At 42.1% G+C, this 27108-nt stretch overlaps 2 protein-coding genes across 2 annotated transcripts in view; both read right to left on the reverse strand.

Moving 5' to 3' along the window:
* LOC6578756 (protein espinas) overlaps positions 1 to 27108 on the reverse strand; it is a 36789-nt gene that overhangs the window by 2778 nt on the left and 6903 nt on the right. The window contains exons 2-6 of the mRNA XM_044010456.1: positions 24899 to 24962; positions 9103 to 9685; positions 8087 to 8200; positions 7024 to 7152; positions 161 to 364 (exon numbers count right to left, since the gene is read on the reverse strand). Coding sequence (XP_043866391.1) covers positions 161 to 364; positions 7024 to 7152; positions 8087 to 8200; positions 9103 to 9642 — 987 coding nt within the window. The 5' untranslated portion in view covers positions 9643 to 9685; positions 24899 to 24962. The remainder of the gene's footprint in view (positions 1 to 160; positions 365 to 7023; positions 7153 to 8086; positions 8201 to 9102; positions 9686 to 24898; positions 24963 to 27108) is intronic.
* LOC122757647 lies at positions 22451 to 24885 on the reverse strand. Its single transcript, XM_044010457.1, has one exon. The coding sequence runs from the start codon at positions 23845 to 23847 to the stop codon at positions 22849 to 22851; it is 999 nt and encodes a 332-aa protein (XP_043866392.1). The 5' UTR covers positions 23848 to 24885; the 3' UTR covers positions 22451 to 22848.

A 27108-nucleotide genomic window follows, 5' to 3' on the forward strand; every position in this document is an offset into this window, starting at 1 on the left:
AGCAAGCGAGATGGTAGCGAGTGAGTAAAAGTGAAATATGGAAATCAAGGTAAATATCTATAATATCTATAATTATTTATATATAGAGCGAATATTATCATTCTAATTTCAAGTTGTGCGAGTTCCATCATTCAATCAGTTATTCAGCTTCGTTACTCACCTCATCGCAAGCGGAGCAGCGCGGCTTCTGTGTTTCGGCATGATGTCGGCCACAGTAGAGATTGCCATCACGATGGAAGTATATCAAGTCCATGAGCAGCTCCTTGCACACACTGCACACAAAGCAGCCGGGATGCCAGCAGACTTGGGCGCCCAAGCGCTGGGCAAAGACCACAATGTCACCGCCGGAGAGCTGTTCATTGCACTGCAATGAGAAGAGAGAGAGAGAGACATTAGATATATATCGTATAAATAACAAAAATATGCTAAAGTTCTGCACGGGGAGACAACGTGGCGATAGAAATCTGCAGCGTCTGCTTTGGTTGGGCAAAATATTTAAGCGACTATAAATGCTAAATAACGGTAATAAAACGCTTAAGCCCCCCAAGCGAGGACATGGCACAGAACCAGCACGAGAACAGAACGCCAAACACCCCCTCCCTCAACCATCCATCCCTCGCCCTCGCCCTCACTCTCACGATTACTTTGTGGTTTTGCTTTTTCACAACGGAAATAATGCAAAAATAGCTGCCGGCCATGTGCCCGGCCTCGTCGCAGAAGTGCTCCCTAGAGAGTGGAAAAACCAGAGACTTTAAACTGTTTGGATAAAACACGGAGCACGAAACACGAGAAAAGGCCGCAAGCAAAATTCTGGTGTCGGTGTCGCACTCGCAATACGAGTAGGAGTCAAAGTTGGAGCAGGAGTCGAGGTAGGAGTTGCTGCTGCTGCTGCTGCTGCTCTGGCTGTTGTCACGGAACCAACCCAAACGGAAGCGCAGTTTTAATGACTCAACCTCAACTCGTTAAAGTTGAAGCAATTCGCATAATGAACTCATTTACGTAGAGCAAGCAACGTAATAGGGTCAAGAGAGCTAATGTCCTCGTACACTGCTTAAGGAATATGTTTGCCTTCCCAGAAAGAAAACGTCCCTGAGGGCGGCAGCTATATAAGATTCCTAGTTACTTGGAACTGAAGCAAATGCGGAAGAACATGCGGTAAACAGGCTAATGCGATGGCGATGTAGTATGAGAACGTTATTAATAGATTCGCAGAGACTCTGCAGCATTAGAAAAGTAAGTTTGAATAACACCGAATAATACCAAATTTTATACATACATACATCAGGTAGAATCATATATAGTTGGATCTACCGCGAGCAACTTCTTTACTCTGATACTTATAACAAATTGATCTGTGTATTTCCTGAAAATAGCTATATTTAAGCTAACAAGATAATTTGAAATTCCGCTATATTATAAGCTCCTGAACTTGTGTAGCATTTTGAAGATTTATAACTTCTTACACTGAAAAAATCTAGTCCACTTCTTGGATGCATAAAATAACTATTTTCTTTTCGACTAATGAAAGCTTCTGAGCTGCAGATAATGAAGTTCATAATTGAAATAAGCTCTTAATTGCACTGGAAAAAATTAGGCATTTGGAAATAGTATTAATATTATGCTAAGCCCATGAGAATCAGGTTGTAAATAGAATATTCTGCTAATATCATTCCCACGAATACATTAGGTGGCATATCTGACAAATATAGAAAATTCCATTAGATATCTCCATTTCTAATAGGTTTTAGCTAACTTTTTAATAAGTTCTAGCCAAGTTAATGTCTTTGTTGTAGCCGAATACCCAACATTTTATTTCATTTCGGAAACCTATTTGCCACTTCTTGAACCTTTGAGAAGGAAATCCCCCAACTTCGTTCCATTTTATGAGCATGCAAAGCAATTAACGCTATTGCCCTGATTTATGAATGCTATTTCGGTGGCCCACGCCAAAAAAGTTGTGGCACATGCGAGGCGGCTGCCATTTTGCGGCTAGTCAGCCCTTAGGCCCCAAACCCTTTTGTTACTCGCTGAGCTTTTAGCTACGACAAAAGCCGTCGCCAATTTGCGCCATTTTCGTTTCAGCTAGCGTTTCCTGTACTGGTTTGCTCACCCCCCCTCCCAGCCCCGCGTCCACAATTCGCGCACGCAAATTACCCCAGCAGGGCCGCAAAAGCCACAAGACGTTGCAAGGACATTGTTGGAGTGCTGTGGAGTGGTGGAACTGTTGACTAGGCTGCTTGCAGCTTCTTAACTTTCCAGGCTATTAAACCTCAGTCGGATGCCAGTTGGTTGGCCTCCCACTCCCCTCACCCCACACCCCACACCCCACACCCCACGCCCGCAATCAACATTTACTTTTGCAAGCCATTAAACATTGACAGCCAGTACCTCCCAGGCGCCAGCCTCAGCCCCAACTCCAGTTTCTGCTGACAGGGCTGATAATTTCCTTGGCCTGACAACTTGGCCCACTGCATGCGTCGTTAATTGTTGCCAACTTCGTCTCTTTCTCATTCCCTTCACAGCGGCAAAGGCAGCCACCACGCACTTTAATTAGGCTCCATACCAGGCCCGGTCGCTAATGATGTATTTTTGCGCATCCTGTTGCGGTTGAGGATTGCTTCTTTCTCTAGTTCTCTCTAGTTCTCTTTTTCGGGGCCAGCACTTTGTTGTGGCTTAGACAACTTTTGGCCGGAACAAGTGCACTAAGTAAGTAAAACTTAGTTATTCTGTGGCCAAACTAAATTGCAAGTGCAAAAGTTTTGCCAGTTCCATTTGCCATGTGTCCACTTAAAAGGACATTTTTCAGGATTTGCGCCACTGCTGCTGCCGCTGCTGCCAAATGTCGTGTGTTTAACAGCAATCGCTGCTCATTTATCTTATCAATCCAATTAATCCCAGTCGCCCGTCGCCAGTCGCTAGTCGCCATGCAATTGATGAACCCTGAACCGTGGAGTCCTCCAGCGCTGCACTGCAGACAATTATGCTATTGACAAATTGTAGCTGGCTGCCACGCGGAGGCGCCACCTGGCACACAGCCCTAGCTGGCTGCTCCTGTTCGTAACCCATTTCGTGTGTCTGTCCTAATCCCAACTTTGGCGCTGTGCCCGACAAACTTTGCAGCACCAACAAGCAAGACAATTTCCTGCCCAATTCTCCGCTGCCTCGCCTTTTTCATTTATTCACTCTATCGCGCTCTCTCTCGCTCATTGCACAGTGCCTTCAAATTATTAATGACGCTCGTTATCGTGCCCTTTTCAGTACATAAACTTTTTGCTTAACAGGCACAGCGAGGCAACAATATTTGCCAGCTACCTTTTATATGCACTCCCCCAGTTCAGTGGGAAAAAAAATGAAATATATTTCATGGCATTTTCTTAATAATTATTTTGTATTTCATCGTTGCCGGGACGACCTTTAGTGTCACATCCTTGTCAAGCTCGGCTGTCACATCCGCTCAGCGCTCGACAGTTGACTCCATTGTTGTTCGTGTGGAAAATCGGAGCTGGCCAAATCATTTGCCAACTCTGGTCCTGGCTCTGTCTCTGTCTCTCATTGAGACTCTGACTCTGACTCCGTGTCCCTGACCCCGACTCAGATTCCAAGTTTGACGCACGTTTCTGGCCTTGTGCTGCGACTCATTTACGCTTGACTGAATATGAGTGCTTTTTGGCAGCATCAGCAGCGACAGCGACAGCAGCGGACGCAGCAAGGGAGTAGACATCATTCAGGCTCATTGAGCGTTTTCATAAATTTCCTTTAAGCATAATTTCTGCTTGGCTATCCTCCACGCTTTTCCCTTTACAGAGCCCCGCCCCGCCCAGCCAGTTCCAGTGGGCGGCATTTGCTTTGTTCACATTTTAACCTTCGTTTAGCAAGTCGCAGTTATGGTTTGTGAATTTTAAGTAGCCGAGCTCTGTGCTGTGAGCACTGGCTCTGGCTCGTCAGTTTCTGCTCATCACATTTAATCTGACTTAGCTTATCAGATTTCATTAATATGGCATTCATCTGCAGTTGAACTCGGATGCTTTGAACCGAATAAATATTCATTTATGGTTGGCTAAAAGGCAGGAATTTTGATAGATGTCAAGCTGAATCAACTAATTGAATCTATATAAATATTTCTTATAGAGTATATGCACTCTCAATATATTACTTTTCTATATAATATCTGCTCTTCTTCAATTCCTTTAATAGAATCTTAAGAATTTATATCTTTAGTTAATGTGAGTTGTATTAGCCAAGTTACGCAAAAACAGTTTACACACGTGCTACGGTAGCTACATACTAAGCACACTCATTAAGCAACCGCTATATACCAAATTTATTTATGACTATCTAACGGTATTTCTTTTATTTCTTTTCTATTTTCGTTTATATAACTCTCTCCCTCTTTCGCTCAATTTATTGCTTAACTCTAACCAAAATAATTATATAAATACCGCGATAATAGCTACATCAAAAATTGGTTAAATATTTTTCATTTTTAATTCACAACATATCTTTGGATTTGATTGCGTTTCTAGTTATTACGATATCTGTATGCACATAAAAATTTAATTGATCATATTTCTCTTTAAATCATATATAATTTTTCTTATTTGCTCACGAAGTATGCACACTTTCCTTTAAGTAATCAAAATCGTCGCCCTTTATAGAAACTTCCCAACTTTTAATACCCAGAGAAGTCTGCGGCAGGTAAACTTTCAACTGTATAACTTACAGTGGTAAAAGTCGCATCATAAATAACTAAACTATCTTATAAGGTAAGCCCTTGAATCATTGATCAAAACATATGAAATCAAATATGTGACTGCACTTTGGCATTAAACATGAGTGGAGAGGACAAACTTGGCTTGAATTGAAAACTTCGCACGCTGTTCGCGCGTCTTGTCTCTCTAATGAACTCTGAACCTGGCGTTGGCCCGGTCCAGTGCTGGCCCTGGTCCCGGTCCTGTCTGCCATATAAGTCGTTGCGGCAAGGCGTAATAAATGCAACTTGGCTGCCAATTTGGTCGTCGTCTCCCACCGACCAACAAGCCAAAGCCAAAGCCAAAACCAAAGAAAATCACTGGAAAAACTTGGGCACAACTTTAATGCCAGGCAACACCTCCGACGAGCCGCAACGCCCACGCACGTAGCAGACAGCGAGGCATCTGGCTGGCCAAGGGGTGCGGTGGGGATCGGACAAATGGATGCTGCAGTTGCTGCTGCATGTCCAACCCGTTGCCCAGACTCAGACACAGACACGCAGCACTGCGTGGCAGCATGCGGCATAAACTTTTTAATAAGTTTTACGAGTGGCGAATGTGAACACAATAAAATCAAGCTCCACAACTATCTGCGGCAGACAGTGGGAGCTATGGATCGACATTGGCGACGGCAACGGGAACAGCATCGGGATACGGGATCAGGGTTATGGAATATGGTATGCAGCAGCAGCAGCAGCAGCAGCAGCAGACAGGCCAAGTTGAAAGTTGAAGCTGAGTTGGTTAGCCAGCACGCACTCCGCTCCAGAGACTGCCAAGCTAATAACAATGCAAATTTTGTGCATGAGGGGGAAAATATTTCACTACCTTCTACTGAAGGGGCAGCACTACCTACTGCTGCTGCAGCTACTGCTACTACAATACTATTTTATGCTACAAGCATTGTGCTTTAGTGCCATTTCACTGCGTTGAACAGTTTCTCTCCCTAAATATACATATACAAATATATATATACATTCACTTTTCGCTATACGCTGCAGACCAAAAACCTGACAAGCAGATTGGACTTAACAGTGCGCGACTAGCAGCTCACCTGGGAATGTTAATCGGCTGTAAAAATGGGAAAATCTCTGGCAAATATATCTATTATTGAATATAAATATTCATATATTATAGACATAGGCTGTGTTTAAATATGCAATAGCAAATAATATTCTTGAAATTGGAAGTAAGTGTCATTATTTCCAATTGAGTCTGAGAACAAAAAAAAAAAAATCTATTAAACCAGAATTATGATTGAATATTTGACTTTTTCTAAATAACAATACCTTATATAAGGTTTAACTATTTTTTTTAAGCCAACCTATAAGAAACTGTATAGATAATATATAGAGCCTCTAAAATATCTAGTCTTTTGACTTTTTCTTTAAAATTTATAAACCAAAATTGAGCATATATAGTAAATATCTGACAAATTTGATTCTTAGTGTTAACTGAAATACGCACATACTAGACTTTTCGCCTATACTTCATAAGTCTTCGGCTTCAAAACCCTAAAATGGCATTGATACTCTATTTCATAAGTGACGTAATTGCCGCAACTCCCACAGCAAAATTGCGTCTATTATCGCTGCTGCTCTCATAGTTTCAATACAGCTTGTGACATCCACTTTATAGGGTATTTGAAATCAACTTTCCGCACTCCGCAGTCCACGCAGTCGAGTGCCGTAGCTCGCAGTGTATGCGTGAGTGTGTGTGGAGCGTGGAGTGGCCTTTTGTATTGCTGTTTGCAATGGCAGTTGCTGCAATTGTTTCTGCAACAACGTTTTTCATTTGCAGTTTTTCGCCTTGTTGCAGCACTTTGCCGTTTGCTAAAAGTGTACTTAATGAAATCTTTTTGTCATCTTTTATTTGAGACGCTGCCAACTTGCGATACAACGCGACGCGACGCGACGTTTGAAAGTTAACCATTTGCCCCCGCACACCTCTGTTCCCCTGCACCGACCAACAAGTCCCTTATTGTTTCTGGCAGGCGCCATTGTCAATTTTTTTTTTTTTGTTCATTTTCATTCCACCCACTATTTCAAGGCATCAAGCGAGTCCTGTCAAAGTTTGCGCAAAACTTTGCCTGGGCTGGGCGCTGGCAAAAACTGAAATCGAAACTCGCCTTTTCTTCGGGCCGCCGCCTTTGTTGCTCATAATAAAATGCAAATTTCTTGGCTCACAATTAAGTTGAAGGAGAACAAAGACAGGGACAAAGAGGGAGAGTGGGAGTGACGGGAGAAGGACTGTAGATGAGCTTGCAACTTGTACTTACCCCCTTGCAGGGCCTTTCATCGGACAACAGCCGCACCGCTCCACGTCCGAGTGCTTCCCGCTTGCGCTGCGCCGAAAATATTCGCAGCTCCTTGCGCTCCTCGTCGCTCAGCGAGTGGCAATAGCGCACCTGCAATGGCAAAAGCAAAGGTAAACGTAAACGTAAAGGTAAAGGCAGAGGTTATGGGAAAGCATGTTTAATGGTAGCTGCAGCTCGAGCTGGCGCTGGCGCTGGTGCTGGAGCGAACTTTTCTTGTATTGTAAATATTAATTAAAATCTCTTTTACAGCAGCTCCAAAAAGGCAACGCCAACTTTTTTAATCTCGCACTGCAGCAGGGGGCGTGCCTTGATTTTGTATACAAATTTATTCTTCCCTTTCTTTTCTCTTGGCATACCCTGGCTGGGGAGCTGTACTTATACTTTACAGTTATTGTAGTTAATAGAGTCTATTATCGTTGACTGATCTTATTTAACAATGATCTTATATGTTGGCCTATCTGAATTGAGCTTCAGAAGGAATGATTGCAATTTGGTTTAAATCATTATATGAAGGTATAGCAACAATAAACTTTTTTTCTAGAAATATCTGCAGAAAATTATGTATTTATATATTATTGTTCATATTTTTATTTTTTTATTTTTAGAATCATTTAAGGAGTATTTTGTTGCAAACTTTGTCTATATTGATAAAGCATAGTTTTTAGAGATCAGACAAATTTAATCTTCATTTTATTTAATTAACCATAAAATACATTTAGTAAACTTATAGAGAACTCAGTCGTATGCATTCTACATGTGCTCATTCTCTGCGCGCTGCTCGACTATAAACCATCTGTTAGGGTATTCTATCTTCGATCATGCTAAAACTACTTCTTTCCATTTACTGTCACTTTGGTTGCGTTTCGATATTCTTAAAAAAAAAACTTGGCAAACGCTTTCCTCCACATTAACTGCATTTTTATGATGCTTGAGTTCTTTTTCGCATCAAGTGCTCCCTAGTGCTACCAATCTGATGAGTCGAGTCCTTTCTGGCTGTCGTCTTCGTTTTTTGGCTAATACTCACTTCGTTATCTTGGGGCGGCAGCTGGTGCAGCAATTGTTTCACGCGATACTTTTCCCCCGGACTGTTGACGTAGGGCACTTTGTCGTCCGGCAGTTGGCTGAAGTACAAACGAACCTGTTAACGAGCAGATAAAAGCGAGACAGAGACAGAGACAGAGACAGAGAGAGTGAGTTAGAGATTGTTCATAATCAGATATAAAAACTTAAGCACTGCAGTTATATATATATTAGTCATAAACTTTAGTTTTAACGATTTGGCGACAAATTCCGTGGGAAGCGTTTCATTAGGGACAAGCCATAACGTATTAATCAACGTCCACTGACAAAACGCTTTCACCAACTTGGCTAAAAGCCAATAACAACAATGCACGCCCACAGCGCAAATATCGACAAGCAAAAACCAACAACAAAAATAAAAAACGAAGAAAAACATAAAAACAAAAGTAAAAGCCACGCTGCAAAACGTGCGAAAGTGGAAAAATGTCGCGAAAAAGTCATGAGCCAGCAGAATGGCTGGAAAAACAGAAACAAACGAACTGCCCAAACGATTACAGTTCGATTTTTCAGTTATTTTCGTTTAGTTTTTCCCGCGCCCGTTATGCAAGCAAAATGCGGGCAACAAGCGATTTAATTACAAAATACTTTCGCTTTTCGGATCGATTGCCAGCCGCCAGATTGGGGCGATAATTATCGAACCGAAAAACAAAATGGAAAAGCCGCTTTTCACCGTCAATTAAACTGCTCGAATTTCCTTAAACGCAACGTCAGTGAACTGGCTCTGGCTCTGATTTTTTTGGGGCCGTGGCCAAGGCAAAACGAAATCAAAAGTCAATTGCCCACGGCAGGTGGTCAAAAAGAAAACCACATGGCAACCACATGGTAACCACATGGAAATCAATGCAGCCGTTGGCTTTTTGATTTCACCTAATTAGCTGCGACAAATTGCAGTCATGTGTGTTGTGTTTGCGCACCACGCCCCATCACCACACGCCCCATCCCTCATTGCTCATTGCTCACCTGATCGGGTCGCAGACCCGGCGGCACCCAGGTGTACTCCTCCAGAGCACAGCCACTGTCGTCGTCCGACTGTGAATTGCGCTGAAAGTCCAGCTGCTGATGGTGGCTATGATGATAGACACTGGCGGTTGCGGCCGTCTTGTAGCTAGCGGTGCGCAGCGGCGTGGCAACCACCGAGTTCAGTGGCAAATGATTGGGCGGCTGGCAGTGGCGTCGCTGCAACGGCGACACAAAATGCGAAGGCGTCCCGCTGCTGCTAGCCGTCGATGGGGCATCCAAATTGTTGACCGTCGAAGTGGTTGAGTGGTTGCTAATGCTAATGCTGCTAGCAGCGAGCTGTTGCTGTTGCTGTTGTTGTTGTTGTTGTTGTTGTTGCTGCTGCTGCTGTTGATGTTGTTGTTGTAACTGTTGCTGCTGCTGCTGTGGATAGGGCGCTGCACCTCCAGCCTCCAGCTGCAGCAATTCGCTTTCCGTTTGCGTATAGTAACTGCTGCCGGGCTGCTCCATCTTGCGCTGTTGTCTGCTACCGCAGCTGCTCATGCGCGGTGCGGGAGTGGGCTTCAATTTGTGGCTCAACTGGTTGCTGCAAGTAGATATATTGGACATTTGAGATTAGTCTACCATCATATTTCCTGTGAATTGAGTTGTAAGCAGATTACGATATACTCTAGAAATTTAAATACAATTTTAGATATACAATCAGGTATTGAAAGATAGCAAAGCTTTAAAGAAAATTCAGTTGTATTTGTTTCAAAAATTTTGTTTATTTTTCACATGAATAAATTAAATTGACACTATTTATAATTTATAAAAAATATTTGGATAGTATTTTAAATATATACAAAGGTTTACATAAATAATCATCAGCCTTAAGCAATCTTAAGAACTAATCAAATTAAATTATAATTGCTTTATTCATCATAAATCATCAAGCTCTCTCGCGCGCCTTAGGAATCCACCCATTATTACATAATATGCTACATATAATTAATAGAGCCGCTACAAAATATCCACTTGACTTTATGGCTTCTCTTGAATCCCCGCCCAGTCACATTTGCAAATCCTGTTGCATGCTAATTCGGTTGGCCTGAGACTTGGAAAATTGCGCATACGTAATGTTGCTCCATTTGCAGAAACGATATGCACAAAGCTATGTATATTATTAGAGCTATATGTGCACGGATATTCAACTGAATATTCATATTCATATGCGCATGATGAATGCTGACAAGCCCAATTTGCAATTAGCCGGCTGAGATGTAGCGAAAACTCATTTAAATTCAACGCGCCGGACATTTCTAATCTGTTCTGACTGCAATTGTGGCCGAATTGCAGCTGCAGCAGCAACAGCAGCAACAACAGCAGCAGCAACCAACATGTTGCAGCTGCTGGCGCATGCGTGTTGCTGTCCAATTTATGAAATTTCGAAATTGCCAGCGCATGTCGGGCCATCAGCATGTGGCCATCACCATAGCCATAGAGTCATAAACTTTAAGCTCCGTCTCTGACCAATGTGGAATCTGCCTTCGTTCCCTGCCTGCCTGGCTGACTGGCCGACTAGCTGGCTGGCTGGCTGGCTGGCTGCTTGCTTGCTTCTTTCCGACTGCCGCATTATTTTCTGTGTACTTTCACTCGAAGCAACACTGTGGCACACACTCGGCCGATTATGCAGCCAACCAGCAGCAACAATTTGATATTGCTTTAGAAATTCCAGCGGCAACTTTTAACTTGCTTTTCATATGGCACCCAGCCTGGTCATGTTTCAGTTTTAATTTGCCTTTAAATACCCTGTTTATAGATGACTGACTTCAAGGGGAGTTTGCATAGGCAAGAGATGGAACATTCAAGAGAAGATTGGCAGCATATAAACTCCCATCTTGAGATATAGCTGCATAAATAAATGTTGTTTTGCTTGACCTCCACGAACTCAATACATACTAAAGATTATATCAGGGTTTGTATAAGCTTATGATTATTATAAAAATAGCTCAAGAGAAAGAAAGTTAGGCCAGTATAATATGAATATATAATATAGCATCAATTAATTTTAGTACTTCAATAAACTAGAAATTCACGTTCTGCATAAGGAAAATAAGTATATGAATTTACTTCAGTTTGCTTGTTGCTTAAGCTGAGTCAGATTAAAAAAAAAAAAACATGAAAATACAAAATAATTCTATTCTAATAGCACATTTCTACAGGGCATTTGCTAGTCAATCAAATCGCAACTCTCACATTCTTACATGATTTCTCTGTTAATTTCAGCTTGCCCGCTGGCCATAATTTAGTGTTTTGGTATTTCTGTTTATATTTTCAGTTTCTGTTTCTGTTTTTTAATTTCAGCAATTAAAGTCATTTGTGTGACTTAACGCCAAGTGCTTTATGCGTTTAGCTCTTCATACCATCGTTGCAGTTGCGTGTTAGGCTTGACTTTTCGAGTTTAACATTCTCATTCATAAGCATCTCTGGATTTATATCACATTGCACAACATCTGGAGCATGAACAGCAAACAAACAAACAATCGAATGAACAAAAACCAGCTGCCTAATGTCCAAGCTGTAGCCTAATCAATGTGAGAAGCGGCAGCTAAAAGCAATTTGCCAGCACGCCAAGCGATTTATTTGAATAACTTGTAAATTTATGCAAATGAATGATAACAAGAGAGCCTCTGACTCTGACTTGGCCTCTGCCTCTGCCTCTGCCTCTGTCGTTTGATCAGAGCCAAGTCAAATTTGTGTGAGGCTCTTTAATAGTAGCTATACGACTATAAAGCCTTGACTGCAGACCCTTTCGCCAAAGCACATTTTAATGGGTCTCGCACTCGGCAGACTGTAGACTGGGCTGCATGCAAAAGTGAATGTCTTGCAGCATGTTGCATGTGTAGCTAACTGATGGGCATTTGCTATTAGCATTAACACCATGTTGTAGTAGTTCAGCCGGAAGATCACCAGCGATAATATTAAACAGATCGTTAAAGAAAAAGAAACAGAAAATACGATTCCGAAGTGAAGCTAGTGAAAGTTTTATGTGCTACGTTTTGTGGTTTCCAATGCAAATTCCATTTGTTATGTTGGACAGTGCCAAAAAAAAAAGAGAGAAAAAAAAAGACAGCAACAACAATCAAATATACACCTTATCCACATCTGCGTGCGATCAATCAAAGGGGGCGAAGACTAGAGCGTTGCTTTCTAAACGGCAGTCGATCCATTCGATCCATTCATTGCGATTGTCAACTGCTGCCCAAACAAAGTCAAGGCATAATCTGTCACAAATGAATTGTGCGCCTGTTGATTGACTTTGATAGCCCAACACCAGCGTCAGCCCAATTCAAATCTAGCCAAAGCCAAAAATGTATAAAAAACAAAATAAATTGATTGCCAAATATGGGCGAGACTGTTGACATACTCGCAGCTGTCCAGCAAGTCTCAGCTGTTGGCCAGGCTGGGTCGGTGGTTTTCTCTTTTCGTGCAAAAAGCCATAAGCAACAAGGACGGCTAGCATCGAGTATAAGCAACTGCGGGATGACCTGCACTCTGTCTAAAGAAGTCTATCCCAATGACATATTTTTCCTCAATTAGTTATCGAAATAATCACTGATTGCAGAGTAGTTGGTATAGGTTTTACAATATATTTATTTGCGTATCGATTAAGCATGTATAGAGTATTTGATGTCAGTCAACTCTTGCGTTTCATTTCGAAGCTAACTTGCAATTTGATTTGCCTTACGCAAACGGTCTAGCATGGAGCTGACGTGCATCTGACCAACTATGGTGCGATCTATGACACATGCATAAATTTGGGTTAAGAAGATTTTGAGTTTCGAGTTTGAGTTTATTTGGCTTGATGTTTGTCATTTCCTTGATGTGTGTGTGTCACAACTAACCAGACAGACGTACGCTGGCATATGAGCATAATTAAAGTAAAGTGCTTGACACATATTGCAAATGGAAATGGAATGGAATGGCTAGACAAGTTATTGCCACAGAGAATAGCTTAAATAGTAGGTCGTATAGCAGATAAATGTCAATTGCAAAATTCTAGCTGCCAATATGCCCTGGAGTCACGTTAAATGGAATAACGCTGAATCCCAAACCAGCACAAAAATATCTCGCGGTGATCCTGGACAGGCGCCTTACATTCCAAAGGCATGTTACATCAGTGCAACACGCGTTCAAGGCCAAACTTGGTAAGCTATCATGGCTACTAACACCACGAAATAAGCTGTCGCTGGACAACGAAATCAAAATTTATATAACAATATTAGCCCCTAGCTTGTTTTACGCTATTCAAATATATGGCGTCGCAGCCAAATGTCATTTGAATAAACTGCGAGTATTACAAGCAAAAACTTTAATGAAGATCACTGGGGCTCCGTGGTACATTAGAATAAGAAACATCGAACGCGACCTCAAAGTAACCAAAATCAGAGACAAAATACAGGAGATGTCAAAAAATACACTGGAAGCCTAATGCACACCCAAATAGCTTGGCCAGACGACTAGGCTCTGCAGTCAACTGCCGTAGAAATATAAGAAGAAGACTGAAACGCCACCACTCTCAAGACCTACTGGATCGGGTCTTGACCTAACACCTCCAGATTTGACAAGAATATATGCATATAATATTAATATTAATATAGCTTTTAAGTAAATAAATTTTTGTAAATATCTGTTTAGATTAAGTTACCAATTAGGTAGCGGTGCGCTAAGCTGTAATTAAATATATTTTATAATTTCTCTTAAAAAAAAAAAAAAAATAGCTGCTTATCCGAAACGGTGGACCCATTATTTGAATATTAGGCTGTAGACAAATTTCACTTGATATATTAGGGCCATCATTTTATCCGAGATTTTCCGAAATTATCAGGAATTTATCCACAAGGCTTTAAAACATATTAAATATATTTTTCACTATATTTACCAATTTGATAACTGACTTTCCTGTTATCCAATCGAATTAAAACAAGATTTAATTATAGTTAAAGGTGCATTTATTTGTTATCCCTCTCACAATCCGTTTCAATTAATTAACACTCAAATCAATTTATGGGCTTAATGGAGTACTTTGATTGCTATCCGAACCATATACGGAACTGTAATTTACTTAAATCCAATCGCTATAAATCCATTGATTGCGCTCCGCTGCTTGATTTGTAATCTCTTTTCTGTGTGCTGTTGGCCAATGCAATATCCAGCTCATTAGGTAACATTTCAGCAATTGCGGCACGTTTAATTCAAATGCCAATGCCGTGTGCCCGTTGGCTGGCTAATAATATCTCAATTATCCGCATCAGCACAGCTGATTGGCAGTGGCTATCCGGCAGTGTATAGCGAATGCATTTCAAATGTTGTTCTCTTTCCAATGGAGAGTAGCTGTAGCTGTATGGCCAGCGATTTCATTAAATTTTAGACACGCAGTTTCTCCAGAACTGGTTCAAAATCATTTAGGCACACACACACAGAGACACACCTCTGTGTGTTGTGCTGATGTACCCCAACCAGTTTCCTAGAAACTGAAGAGAGAGAGAGAGAGAGAGAGAAGTTGCACTACGACACGCAGACATTCGGCTTGGTTCGGCTCGGGTGGGCAATTGAACTACGTGGAAATTAAAACGAAACATGCAATTCTTGGTAATTGAAAAATGTAGAAGAAGCAGCAGAGGCAACCGCAGCGGCAGCAGCAACAACTGAACCGAATCCGCATTAAATTACTTTCACAATTGGTCAAAAGATAAACTGCAGTCGACTATCAGTGAGAGGCAGAGAGAGAGAGAGAGGGAGAGACTTGGGATTATCTGCACACGATCTGTGGATCTTGTGATTTGTAGCTAGCATTTAGACCTAAAATGTGGGCTGGGGGGCGGTCAGCAGTTGATGCTCCAGAATCGAAAATGCGATTATATTAAAATGTTGCCACGTTTTGGGCGTGGCGCATCACAGAGTCAAGGCCCCCACACACTAAACTCTAGCTGCAACGAGTCGCTCTGTCTGCTGTGCCTTTTCCCAGTCCATTACGAAATCTGCGTGGCTCAGCCTCTAATTTGCCCTGACCTTGTTGCGTACCTTTGTCTTGGCTTACACAAAAGGGGCGGCAGCAGCATAAAAAGAAGAGAGAAAAAATACTTTATATGCATACACATATAAACAAGGGAAACAGACCAGTTTATATATAGATTTATAGACATTTTCTTCTCTTTTCTTTTTTTTAGAGTTCGAGTTGCATTTGACTCGAGCCTGCGTCACACACGACAAAGGCCCAAAAGCAAACAAGTCACGTGTGAGTGTGTGAGAGTGTGCAACACGTGTTGTTGTCGCTCAAAACTTTATGCATTTTTTATGAGCATGCACACACTCACTCACACACACGGTTGCACACTGGCACACGCAACTATAATGTGTGTTGTTTGTTGGCTGTCTGCGCGCCTTTTAGCCATTTCTTTTGGAGTGCTTGATGGGCGCAACCTGTGGCAGCGCCGGTTTGGCCCGTTGCGCAAGTTTGTGTCTGTGGTGTGGAACGCCTCTTTAAGTACCGCGAGTGATTTAGTGCAATAGTGCCGTTATACTAGCAAGGCTAAAACTGTTGACTGCCTGCTGATAAGCTGCAGTCGTTGCAAGCAGCAGCAGCCGCAGCAGCATTAGCCACACATCTTCACACACACACACACATGCAGCATAGTCAACAAACATGGTCTAAAATGCATAATTAATCGAACTGTGCACGGTTTCGACTGCTTTGCAGCATGCCACATGTGGCACAGACACCACAGAGCACACGGCACACCACTCTACTCATTTCTCGCATTGAGTCGTTTCGCTTTTTGAGTTTTTTGCATTTGGTGCTTGAGCTCATTTCTTTTTTGCCTCCGACTGTCATTAACAGCCTTTGCATAATTTGCTGCTATGCAAATGCAGCTAGATGTCTGCCACTGCAACCAAAGACTTGCACCAAACTACGGCTCCTGCGACTGCTCTGCTCTGTCCTTGCCCCTGCTGCTTCCCACTCTGCTGCTGCCTGTCAGCGTCTTTGAACACGTTTCTTCGCTTGCCTCTTGTTGCATGTGGCAGTGCTTTAATTTATGCAAAATGTTGCTGTTCTACTGTTATGCAATACAGCTTTGCCCCGCCTCTCCTTCCCTTCACCACGAGCTGCTACCTCAAACCTTGTCTACTACTCTGTTGGCTTTCAGCTTTTCGTTCATCAAACACGCTACCAAATTCGTTAACTTTCAAGTTCACATTTAGCCTTCATTTGGGCCAAGTTTATTGATTTTGTTTTGGATTTTTTTTTTTTGTTTTTCCTTTTTTTTCCAATAATAAAACAAAATAAACTGGCTTTAAAGAGCTATCGAAAATTTATGCGTTTTAAATTGTTGTAAATATTTTGGCTGACGCCCATAAGCGGAAATACGTGGCAAAAAAAAAGACCATGAATTAGCTGGCAAATTAGCTGGCTTTTTGTGTTATAGTTATTTATTTATTTTTATTTATTTTTTTGGCTCTTAAGCTAATGGAATAGGTACAACGTGCCGATACAGATGAATGCACATATACAGATAAAGATACATATATTTATATATAGGTCCAGGTACATACACAGTTACATCAGCAGGTACATACTGACTTGGCATACCTCAAATATTGAGAATAATTGGTATACCGAGCTTAGGTTGCTTTGCAGCAATTACATGCAGATTGAATGGCCGATAATATGAGACTGAGTCGACTGTTCTCAGGCACACAAATAAAAACTCCCACAGTTCTTAGAAGACATAAATTAGATATTTCTGTCTTTTCCACATTTAATTTAGCCAACGACAAAAACGAGAAGAAGAAAACGCAGGGAAGAGACAAAAAAGCCCAAGAAAAAAGAGCACGAAAGTTATACATACATAGGTGATAATAATTATAATTGCGTTGAGCTCCATATCAAATTAAGGCACAGAGACTTCTCTCACATCATCAAAGAGATTAAATCTTAAGACGACCAAATAAAAAATTATATATATATATGAGTTGATTTAATTAAGAGAAACGAGAAGAGAAATAAAACGAGCTCCGCCAGACAAAAACGAAAATAATTGACGAAAACCGAACTAGCAAATCGTACAGTCAAGTCGAAGATGAATGAATAGCAGCAATACAACAAAAGCCAATAACAACCAAACCAACAAAGAGACATCAAGAAGCAACCCAAACATAGAAATTATTCTATAACAAAAAAATATAAGCCATCAAATTGGAAAAGAAGAAATCAACGAAGCGTTTTACACGTCGCTGATGGATGTGTCTGCAACTGTGACTACCAAACAGGTGAATAAGAACGAGAGAGCGACCTGTTGCTAACGTGGGAAACTAGTTGCAGCGACAATTACCAAAATAAGAAGAGGCGCAACTCGTCAGCAAACAGAACAGAAATATATTTAGAAGACTCGAATTCAACCCTGTTGCGGTTGCTGCACTTGCCGCGTTGCAAAGCAGCTCAGCTGACCGTGAAGTGGCAGCGGGGGCAGTCAACGATGACCGAACTGGGGCATGCAACAGAGTGAAACAACAACAATAACAACCACTGCACTTTGGCTAAGGTCAAGCGTACCGGAAGTGTGGCATATAATTAATTTTAGCATGTGCATCATGACGCATCGTCATCCCAGCCAATTGGCGATATTTTTCCCACACACCGCAATTGGAAAATGGAAAATGGGAATTGGAAATGTGCGTGTGCGAGTGCGGTGAGGCATGACAGGATTAACTTTTGCATGTGGCACACACACACACTTACAAGTGCACACTTTGATATGCCGCCTGTGGCAACTTCCCTGTTAACTGCAACAAGCTGCACGGCGAGCAAGCAAGTAAACATCGAGCCACATTTAAATAAACCGAGAGAGAGAGAGCTGGAGTACCCGAGTGATAGGCAGAGGGACTTGGTCTAATCGCCGCCTGTCACAACACAGACTCGTCTCGTTGACCAGACCGGCGCTTATGTAGCTGCCAATGTAACTGCTCGAATTCTATCTGCATTTTGTATCCGTATCTGCATCTGCATCTGCATCTCAAACTCTCTGTCTGCGCATCTGGGTCTTTGCCTATGCTAAAATGCGCAATTAAGTCATCATCCAAGCATTAGATGCCAAGTGCATTAGCCAAACGCACACTTGGTCAGGCAACCAGAAAGCCAACCAGAACAACCAGATCAGAACTTTCCTTTTACTACAAATACCCTGTAAGTTGGACTAGAGCTGGCGGCGAGCCACGTTTGCAGAAGATGAACAGGACAATGACGACTCCATACCCACATTATCTTACAGCTAATCTGAGGGTGAGCAATAAAAAGACAAAAATAAGAGAAGCAACACAAAATCCTGAGAACTCCAAAAAAAAAAAAAAAAAAACACTCAAATTCCTTGTTACAATAAAGAATGAAAACATTTTTAAGAAATACGTCTTATAATTTAGATATTCCAAAGAGTTCAATCCATCCCAACCGACCAGAACAACACGGTCCAAGTAGAGCCAAATATACGAAATACAAATAAAATATCCATATGGATACTTCAGAAATAAATACATCAATGTCCCATTCCAAATAAGAGATTAGACATCAAATAAGTAGAAGATTATAGCCACAATTTTATTGAATTGAAAATATTTGAAATACTTGTCAATTGTTACAGCCCAAATAGGCAGAACTATTACAAACTAACCGGTTTCATCAGTACTATATCGGAAATATACATAAGATATACAAATTGTCCACCATATTGTGAATTATTTATCAATAATACAAATCATTTGAGTTTGATACATAAATATGTCAAAAACAAACTTGGTAAACATTTTACAGGGCATCTCTGCAGTCCATCAATGAGCACACGTCCGGCCGACTAAGCAGAATCATCTTGTACTGAGGAACTGCGCAACTGTTTGGCTAATGAAGCTTGAAGCGCAACTCGATCAGCTCTTGAATTGGGATTAGTGAACAGGATCTTGTTAGCGAATGAAAGCGCCGTTAGTTGTGGCAACTTCCTCGCCCAGTTGATGTGGTTCCATAACTCCGCTTGGCTTAGCGCTCCAACTCTTCGTCTGGCACCTCGTCCCTCGTCGTATGTTGGCCAGCAATTTATCAAAATGCAATTGTTAAGGCACTGGCGCGGCTCATTAACGCGCCACTTGCCGCAGCCGCAGCGGCAGCGCTTGCCGCGTGGGCGACCCTGGGGCAGGTACAAAATGCAAGCTAAAGACGCTGTTGACCTGGCTCTTTTGGGCATGCCACTCACGCCCCAAATGCGCATGTACACATGTTTTTCTAACTTAATTGTGAGGCGCGCGCAGGCACATGCAGCAGCAGCAGCAGCAACATGCGGACATGAATAACAAATGCCAACATCAGCTTCAGCTCCAGTTGCGGTAAGTGGGAGCTAGGGGCAGCCCTCGTTGAGAAGACACTCGAGTGCAGCTGCCTCTTAATAATTTGCGCGAATCTTGGCCAAGTCAAACAGCTCAACTCAGTGCAGCGCTCAGCCAAGTGGCAGAAATATTTCAAGAAAATCACGATTTTCAACTCGAGCTCTTTTTTTTGGTTCCGCTTCGACACTTTCACAAAATAAGAAAACAAGAACCGCCAACATAGGAAATAAACAAATGTTGAAATTTAGTTTATCACCAACTATCAATGGAATAGTGTATAAGAGCTTTCAAAATTCCGTCACACCAAAAGACTAGAACGATTTCAAGCATCGACTAATAACTCCCGGACACATAACCTATGGAACTGCTCTACGCAGGCGTCCATAAAAATAACCAACAACATTTAAGCCGCGTGTTTATCTCACAGATACATTGAGCGGCTAGCCATGAGCCTAAACAAGCCACGACCTTTTAGTGACTTATGGCCACAAAGCTATATATCTGCGATACATGGAGAACTCATCTAATAAGTATAATCAAAGAACAGGAAATACAAACGCCCTTCAATTTGGCTGGTTAGGGCCCTTCTTCTGTTTTGGCCTCAACACATCACTTAACCAATTATTGCTGCTAGCAGGTTGAGTGATTTTCTTCATTTAAATTGAATTTCAACCAAGCAAACCACAAAAGAAATAAAATATGAGAAAAAAAAATAAGGCTCATAAACTCCGCCACCTGAACAACTGATAGAGAATGACAAAAAGGCCCGGGTATACGTCCTTTTTTTTTCTACCTTTGTAAGACTCGGCACATTTTTACGGTTTTTTTTTATATATGTATGTGGACATAAAAAAAAGATAGATTTATCCAATAATAGCAGGAGAAGGTGCATTAAAAAAATACACTGTGTTAAGATAGTTAATAAATAGAAGACATAGTTACCCAGGTAACGCCCAAATATGAAAAAAAATTAACTTCAACCTCTCCGCTATTCTTTACACTAATAAATTTTATGAAATCGGAGGAGCCCCGCCCAGCCCCCCTCCTCCTAAACAGCCAACATGACATATGCCATGCCAAAAAAAGATATATGGAAAAGCAAGAGAAAACGCGACGAAGCTACTCACTGCGCGTAGCGAACGCAGAAATAAAATCAAACGCTACAACTTCGACTCCTAAACCACCTGAGCAAGGCTATGATCTCTCGTCGCCGCCATCACCACCAGGATATAAATAGTCCAAATATTGCGCTGGAGCTGGTAAAACCACACAAATTACTTTAACGATGAAAAATATAAATTACAGGAATGACTCGATTGCTATCCGAACATTTAAGGCAGAAAATAAGTCGTTATTTAAAGCTTCACATCCACAGGCCACAAAATTTCAACAACAAAATTTGTTGGAAGCCAAAATTCAGTTTGAAAGTTATTTAAATAATAATATTGTAAATAATTTTAGTTACATTACTCCAAATTCCACAATCCTCATAAAGAAAAGACAGTCCAATAACCCTTCTTCACTTCTGGCCACTCTTCGTTAATGATGCCAGATCGCGCCTAAATGCACTTCAATTAGCCACAGCCAATATTTTCTTTTGGCATATTTAAGGCATGAATTGAAAAAGTTCCCCATCATACGATGCAACTACCAGTTACTCTTGATCTTACCGATTCTAAAATATTGATGCAACCATCCTTCGGCATGATTCGAAAAGCGAAGGCGAATCTAATTAAAAAGTCTGGTATATTTATGAAAAGAGGATAAAACAGTGCATCGGTTTCGCAGCGTGGAACGCACAACTGCAACTATACGAAACAGGAAGCGGCGAAGGGTAGCAAACATCCAGCTGACAATTTCTGGAGATTCAGACGCTTCGCGTAAAGGAAATCTACGTATTTGTTAGAAGACATAATAAGAATAGCAAAATTTTACCTTCCAAAAAAAAAGATGGAATGAGCAATAATTCTTTGGGATTTTTTGAATATTTTAATGTAGAAATATAACACTCAAGCTGAACCACTGAACCCAGACTAATAAAGCGGGTAGTGTGTGTGGAACCATCCCCATACCATCACAGTGGATAAACCTCATGCATATAGCAAGAGTCTACGTATTGCGTAAATCCACCAAGGAAGAATAACGAGCCAGTCTTATAACAACTTAAATTGTATATAAGACCTCTTGCTCTAAAGCAAGGACCTTCGTATGTTTCGGTGGCAAGAGACTTTGTCCATCGAGTAATAATAACGAGCCAGTCTTATACAACAATGAAATTGCATATAAGACCTCTTGCATATAGCAAGGACCTTCGTATTTCAAATGAATACCTCACCCCCACGAGGTATTTAAGAACGAGACAGTCTTAGAACAATTAAATTGTTCAAGACCTCTTGCATACAGCAAGGACTTCGTTAAAAAAAAAAAAAAAAAAAAGTTCCCAAAAAAATTCACAAGAAAAAAATTCAAAAAAAAAAAAAAAAAAAATACAAAAAAAATTGAATGTGAACAATTCAAGAAATGATTGCTGATTTGTGAGCATTGACTTAAGGATAGTCAACTGTTCCGTACCTGAACCAGTTGAGAACTCTAAGCGAGAAAATGTGAAAATTGAATTTCATGCTAGTTTTTTAAAGTTTACTTTTAGGAGTCAGAGTCATACAGTTAAAAACAGTTCAGAAGCTCACGCTGTTTTATAGCTATTAACTAATATCTATTACATACATACAATTCAAATTTAATTTCTCAACTTTAGAAGCTGTTCATCAGCCTATAAAATTATGTTAACAAACAATGAAAAAATGCGAATATCTCAATTAGGCATCAATTAAATTTCCAAATAGCCATAAAAAACAATCAAATTCTTTGACTTAGTTCTACTTGTCGCTCATAAACGTTGCGGATCACAAAACGTCGGGGCACTCGAATGAATGCCTCGACTGTGAAAGCTTTTTATGAGCATTTTAGAGCGCCGTCCATATAAAGCTATTAAACAGCCATTAAACTAGCCCATAAAATGTTCCATATGAGCTAAGCTCCTATCAGTGGGTCTGGGCTCTGTGGCTCATTAATTCCATTTGCTATTCCCACAGGTTCGGATAACAGAGCCGAAAACAGAGGGGCTGGGGACGGAATGTAAAACGCGTCAAACGCATTTCAAATTAGTTTTGCCGCTGTTGCCGCTCCAATTGGGAGGCAGCTAGGGTAGATAGCTTCTCATCTATAGATATAGATTATCTTAACAACCTGTTGGGGCTCTCCTTTTGAGGTATTCGACTTGGATTAGAGAATTATGGGCAATACGCTTTGCTTTCTAAGTGCTCTCGAATAAGGTTGAACTCACGTTTTGGCAGCCAGTTGCTGATGTTGTTGCTCTTGTTGTTGTTGTTGCTGGCCATCAAACTTGGCCAATTGTTCTTCAATATCGCTTAATTGCATATCATCGGCAATGGCTGCTGTTTCGCAGTTGCCACGCCCACAGTCCAGCAATTGATCCGTTTGCGTATTGTGCAGCCAAACAGCGTTTCGATTCCGGCAAACATTTAAACTGAGCAGCTCATTCAGTGGCAACCGTTGATTGGGTCTGTTTCGATGCTGTACGCGCTGCAGCTGCTGCGGACTGAGGCAGCCGGTTAACATGGCCACCTCCACGTCGTCATCGGTTTCGCCATTGCAGGAGATGCCCGATGAGTGGAAATGTTCCTCCTGCTTGGCGGGCAAACAGTCGCTAGACAGATCGCTGCTTATCAAACTCGATTGCTGCGAGTGCAGAGCGCGTGCCAAGCTTGGCGCAGTTTCGTTCACACAGCCAGGCGCTGGCAGCTCGAGTGAGATGTCGTAGGGCGCCAGCTTGACCCTCGTTTTGGTCTTCACCGCAGATTTGACCAAGTGGCGCTGCTTTGAGCAATTCGACTTGAGCTTGCGTGGCGTCAATTTGGTGACTGTCGATTGGCGCGACTGATGTGTGCGATGCACGGTTAGAGCAGCAGCCGGAGTGGGAGCAGCAGCTGCTGCCTGAGCAGGAGCCGAAACGTTTTCCTTGCGCTCTGTGGAACGTCGACGACTGCGTCGTATGCTTGGCATATTGCGCGGAAACAATTTGCCAGCATCCGGTTGGGATATTTTCGATACACTATCACAGCTTTGAATGCCGCTTCCACTTCCACTTCCACTCCCACTCCCGCTCCCGCTACTGCTGCTGCTGCTAGTATCCGTAATGGCCAGAACCGAAGCGCATTCGCTGTGTCGTATAACTTCGCGATAGTTTTTGTTGGCATCATTTTGCGAGTGGGGCAAGCAGATTTTCCACCAGCGCTTCTTGGCCAACAGCTTGGACATATTTGGAACACAATTGAAGCTGCTGCCAATTAGCGCATCACAAATCAAATCAAATCAATTGACACCGTTGCACTGGTATGTCGCCTGTCGGCTGCACAGCAATTACTGTCCGCTGCAATTAACAGCCAATCCGTTTGTGCTAATTACGTGCGTAAAATCAATAACAGAACGAGAAATCAATGAAAATCGAAAATAAATTGCGCGCAATTCTCACTACGAGCGTCATACAAACTGTGCGCTTTGAAGTCGCGATCGCTACTAAAGCCGTTGCGCGTGCGTCGAAAGTTGTTTCGACAAACAGAAAGTTCAACACAGCAGAAGCAAACAGAGAGAGAGAGAGAGAGCGCACAGGTTGATGCAGGTCAAACTCAACACAGCCGGCTGAAATTCACCTCACGATCAGGCACGCGCTCTCGCACACACATACACACACACATGCCAACAAACTAGCTCTCTGATCTGAACTGAGCCGCTCTCTCTCTCTCACTCTCTCTTATACGCCTAGCAAGTGCTGCTCAGCGCGTAACAGGTGCCGGCTTAGCTGAGGCAGTGAGACGAGCTGGAGTTATAGAGCTGCAATTTTGAGCGCTTTTTGTTGTTGCTTTCAGCGCCTGTGATTTGTGGCCGCATTCTATGCGCTTATTAAGCGGCTATTGGCGTGAGCGCTAGGCAGGCGCTACTGGTTGCCTGATTGGCTGCAGGCCACATTTGACACATTTCAGGCACCTGGCGTGAGTGACCCATTTCGAGCAGCATAGCTGAGTTTAAGCTCAGGTATGAGCTAATGCTGCAGGGCTCTGTTGTTGTTGTTGCCGCATTAGTAGCCTTACAGCAGCCAACATTATTATGTGCGGCACAGCCGGAAGGGTTGCAGCTTCAAATTTCACTCTTGATTGACAGCTTCGTAATGCATAAGAGTGAAATTAGCTGCGGCTGCAAATGATTTTCCGACTTTCTAAACTTTAAGTCGTCAACTCATGTAAAGATCTCAAAAAAGAAAAAAAAAGGAAAAACAAAAATTTCACTTGTGAATTCGTTTCTATGCACTTACGTCTAATATTTGCCAAGTGACGTATCCATTTTGCTGGCCAGCACTGTAGAAATTATTTGACTAACTGTAATGAGAACAAAATATGCCAATAAGCAAATAAATTAGAGAACAAAGTTGAAATGTTGACGCAGAGGCGTGGAAAAGGGGGACAGTTCGGCTAGAATTATACAAAAACGTGCAACTAATTGCCAACAAAATGGCAAACAACAGAATAAACAAAACTGTACGCAAAAGTATTTTAATTACCAGCATTTGCAGTGTCAGAACAACATGCCACGCCCCCACCACAGAAGAGTGCGTCCAAACTTTATTTGACAGTTACAACTGAACAATTCATGAAGTGAAATGCGCAAAACGAAACAATTTTGATTAAAACTTGCGACACGCAGCTGGCAGCTCAAACTGTCAGCCAAATGTAGTTGGCAGCCAGATGTAAGGGGCGGGGGGCGTGGCAGCGAGGGTAGTATTACGTGCAGAATCTCTGACAATTGCCATTTGTGTTAAGTGCAGCGGGCAAGCAGAGAGGGCAACAGGTAGGAGTCAACGTCACACAGAATAGACGCAAACAGAAAAAATAGAAAAGAAAATAAAAAACTCGCTGGGCGAACGTCCCCCGCCGTCGACGTCGACGTCACTGCAAAGGTCGTAAAAGTTGAGATTTTAACGTGCGCTCTACACGTGTACGCTCTGCGCGAGTGTGAGTGAGAGTGAGAGTGAGAGTGCTGGGCGCACTTGGGCGCAGCTGATGCCAGGGCAGAGCAGCGCTGCCGGCGCATATCGCTGCCAAGATGGCGTCATAAAGCACTAAAAAGTATTAAAACAATTTACACTTTGTAAAAACAACAGCAGCAGCAGCAGCAGCCGCAGCAGGAGTCGCAGCAGCAACAACCGTTGTGTGGCTTGTTTGCTAGCACGTGCGCGTGCAAGTGTGAGCGAGACAGCTACTCTGGCATTGTGCTGTCGCTCGCACTTGATGTGTTATTAACATTTGGGACTTCTTTTCTCTCGCCGCCGCCTGCAGCTGCTGCTGCTGCTGCTGCTGGCACAACATGGCGCCCGCTCTAACTATCATAATCATAACGGTGCCATCAGCTTAGAATTGCGAAATGGCGCCTGTGCCGTTGACAATCGCGTTACCATAATTCCGCTTCATATTCTTTTTTGTTGCGCTAAACTCAAATAGCATTTGGCGCTTATTTGCATAAACAACGTGAAAGTCGCAAAGTGAAAAATTGCATGGAAATATATTTATATAGAAAAAAAAAAATTGAATGTAATAAGAATCAAGGAGAATGGAAGTGGAAAAGGGAAAAGGCGGCAGCAGCTGCCTAAGCCTCTAAAGGCAGGCACTGTGGTTGAAATTGAAGATTCTGTCTCATAACCAATCGATATGTAAAGTGAACAAATTGAATTTGTAAAAGGCTGGAGAAAGAGAAAGAAAAATAAATAAAAATATTTAACAATTACAATGGAAAATTCAATTTTAATAATTGCATATTGATAATCTTTCTTGCAATTTTTACATTTGCCAATTGGTTTACATTATTAAGTTTGGAGTGTGTGCTCGGCTGGCCATTGTTGGCTGCAGTTGACGCCATGGTGCGTCATGCACAGTTATTCATTTTCAATGAGTCTACCGTTATATCCGCACGCCAGCCATGCCACCAATGTGCCATATGCGTAGCCAAGCACGGCCCCCCTCAACCAATCCCCCAGTCACGCCTCCTATAGAACAGCGACTTCCTCTTAAGACAATAAGCACTGAGCGTTAACTATGGAGATGGAGATGGAGATGGAGCTGATGCCGAGAGCTCAGAGCTGGGAGCTCGAGTTGAAGTTGGAGTTGGAGTTGGAGCTGTGGCAATAACAACGGGGAGCCGTAACAATTGCAACCAGCTCAAAGAGCCAGCTTCTGTGTCTCTCAGCTATTTTCTTTTTTTTTTTTTTTTTTTTCATTCGAGTTTCCTGCGTGGGCGGCCCTAATGATGATGTCTCCTGCTGCTGTTGCTGCGGCGGGTTGCTGTGTATTCTTTGTTGCTGTTGTTGTTGTTGTTGCTGGGGGAAATGTGGCGAAAGTCTCAAGTGCTGCCTGCCAAAGTCCCGTTATATTTATGAAAAATATTTCGTTGCATGAAATGCGATGACAAAACAAGGCGGCGCAATCATTGCGTTGATTTGCAAAATGGCGCCGATGACAGTCAGGGGGCGTG

This window comes from Drosophila mojavensis, unplaced genomic scaffold, assembly GCF_018153725.1.
Source record: "Drosophila mojavensis isolate 15081-1352.22 unplaced genomic scaffold, ASM1815372v1 contig_80, whole genome shotgun sequence".
Classification (NCBI taxonomy): Eukaryota; Metazoa; Arthropoda; class Insecta; order Diptera; family Drosophilidae; genus Drosophila; species Drosophila mojavensis.

Coding starts and splice junctions, on each gene's coding strand:
- LOC122757647 (XM_044010457.1), bottom strand. CDS start 23,847: ATGTCCAAGCTGTTGGCCAAGAAGCGCTGGTGGAAAATCTGCTTGCCC.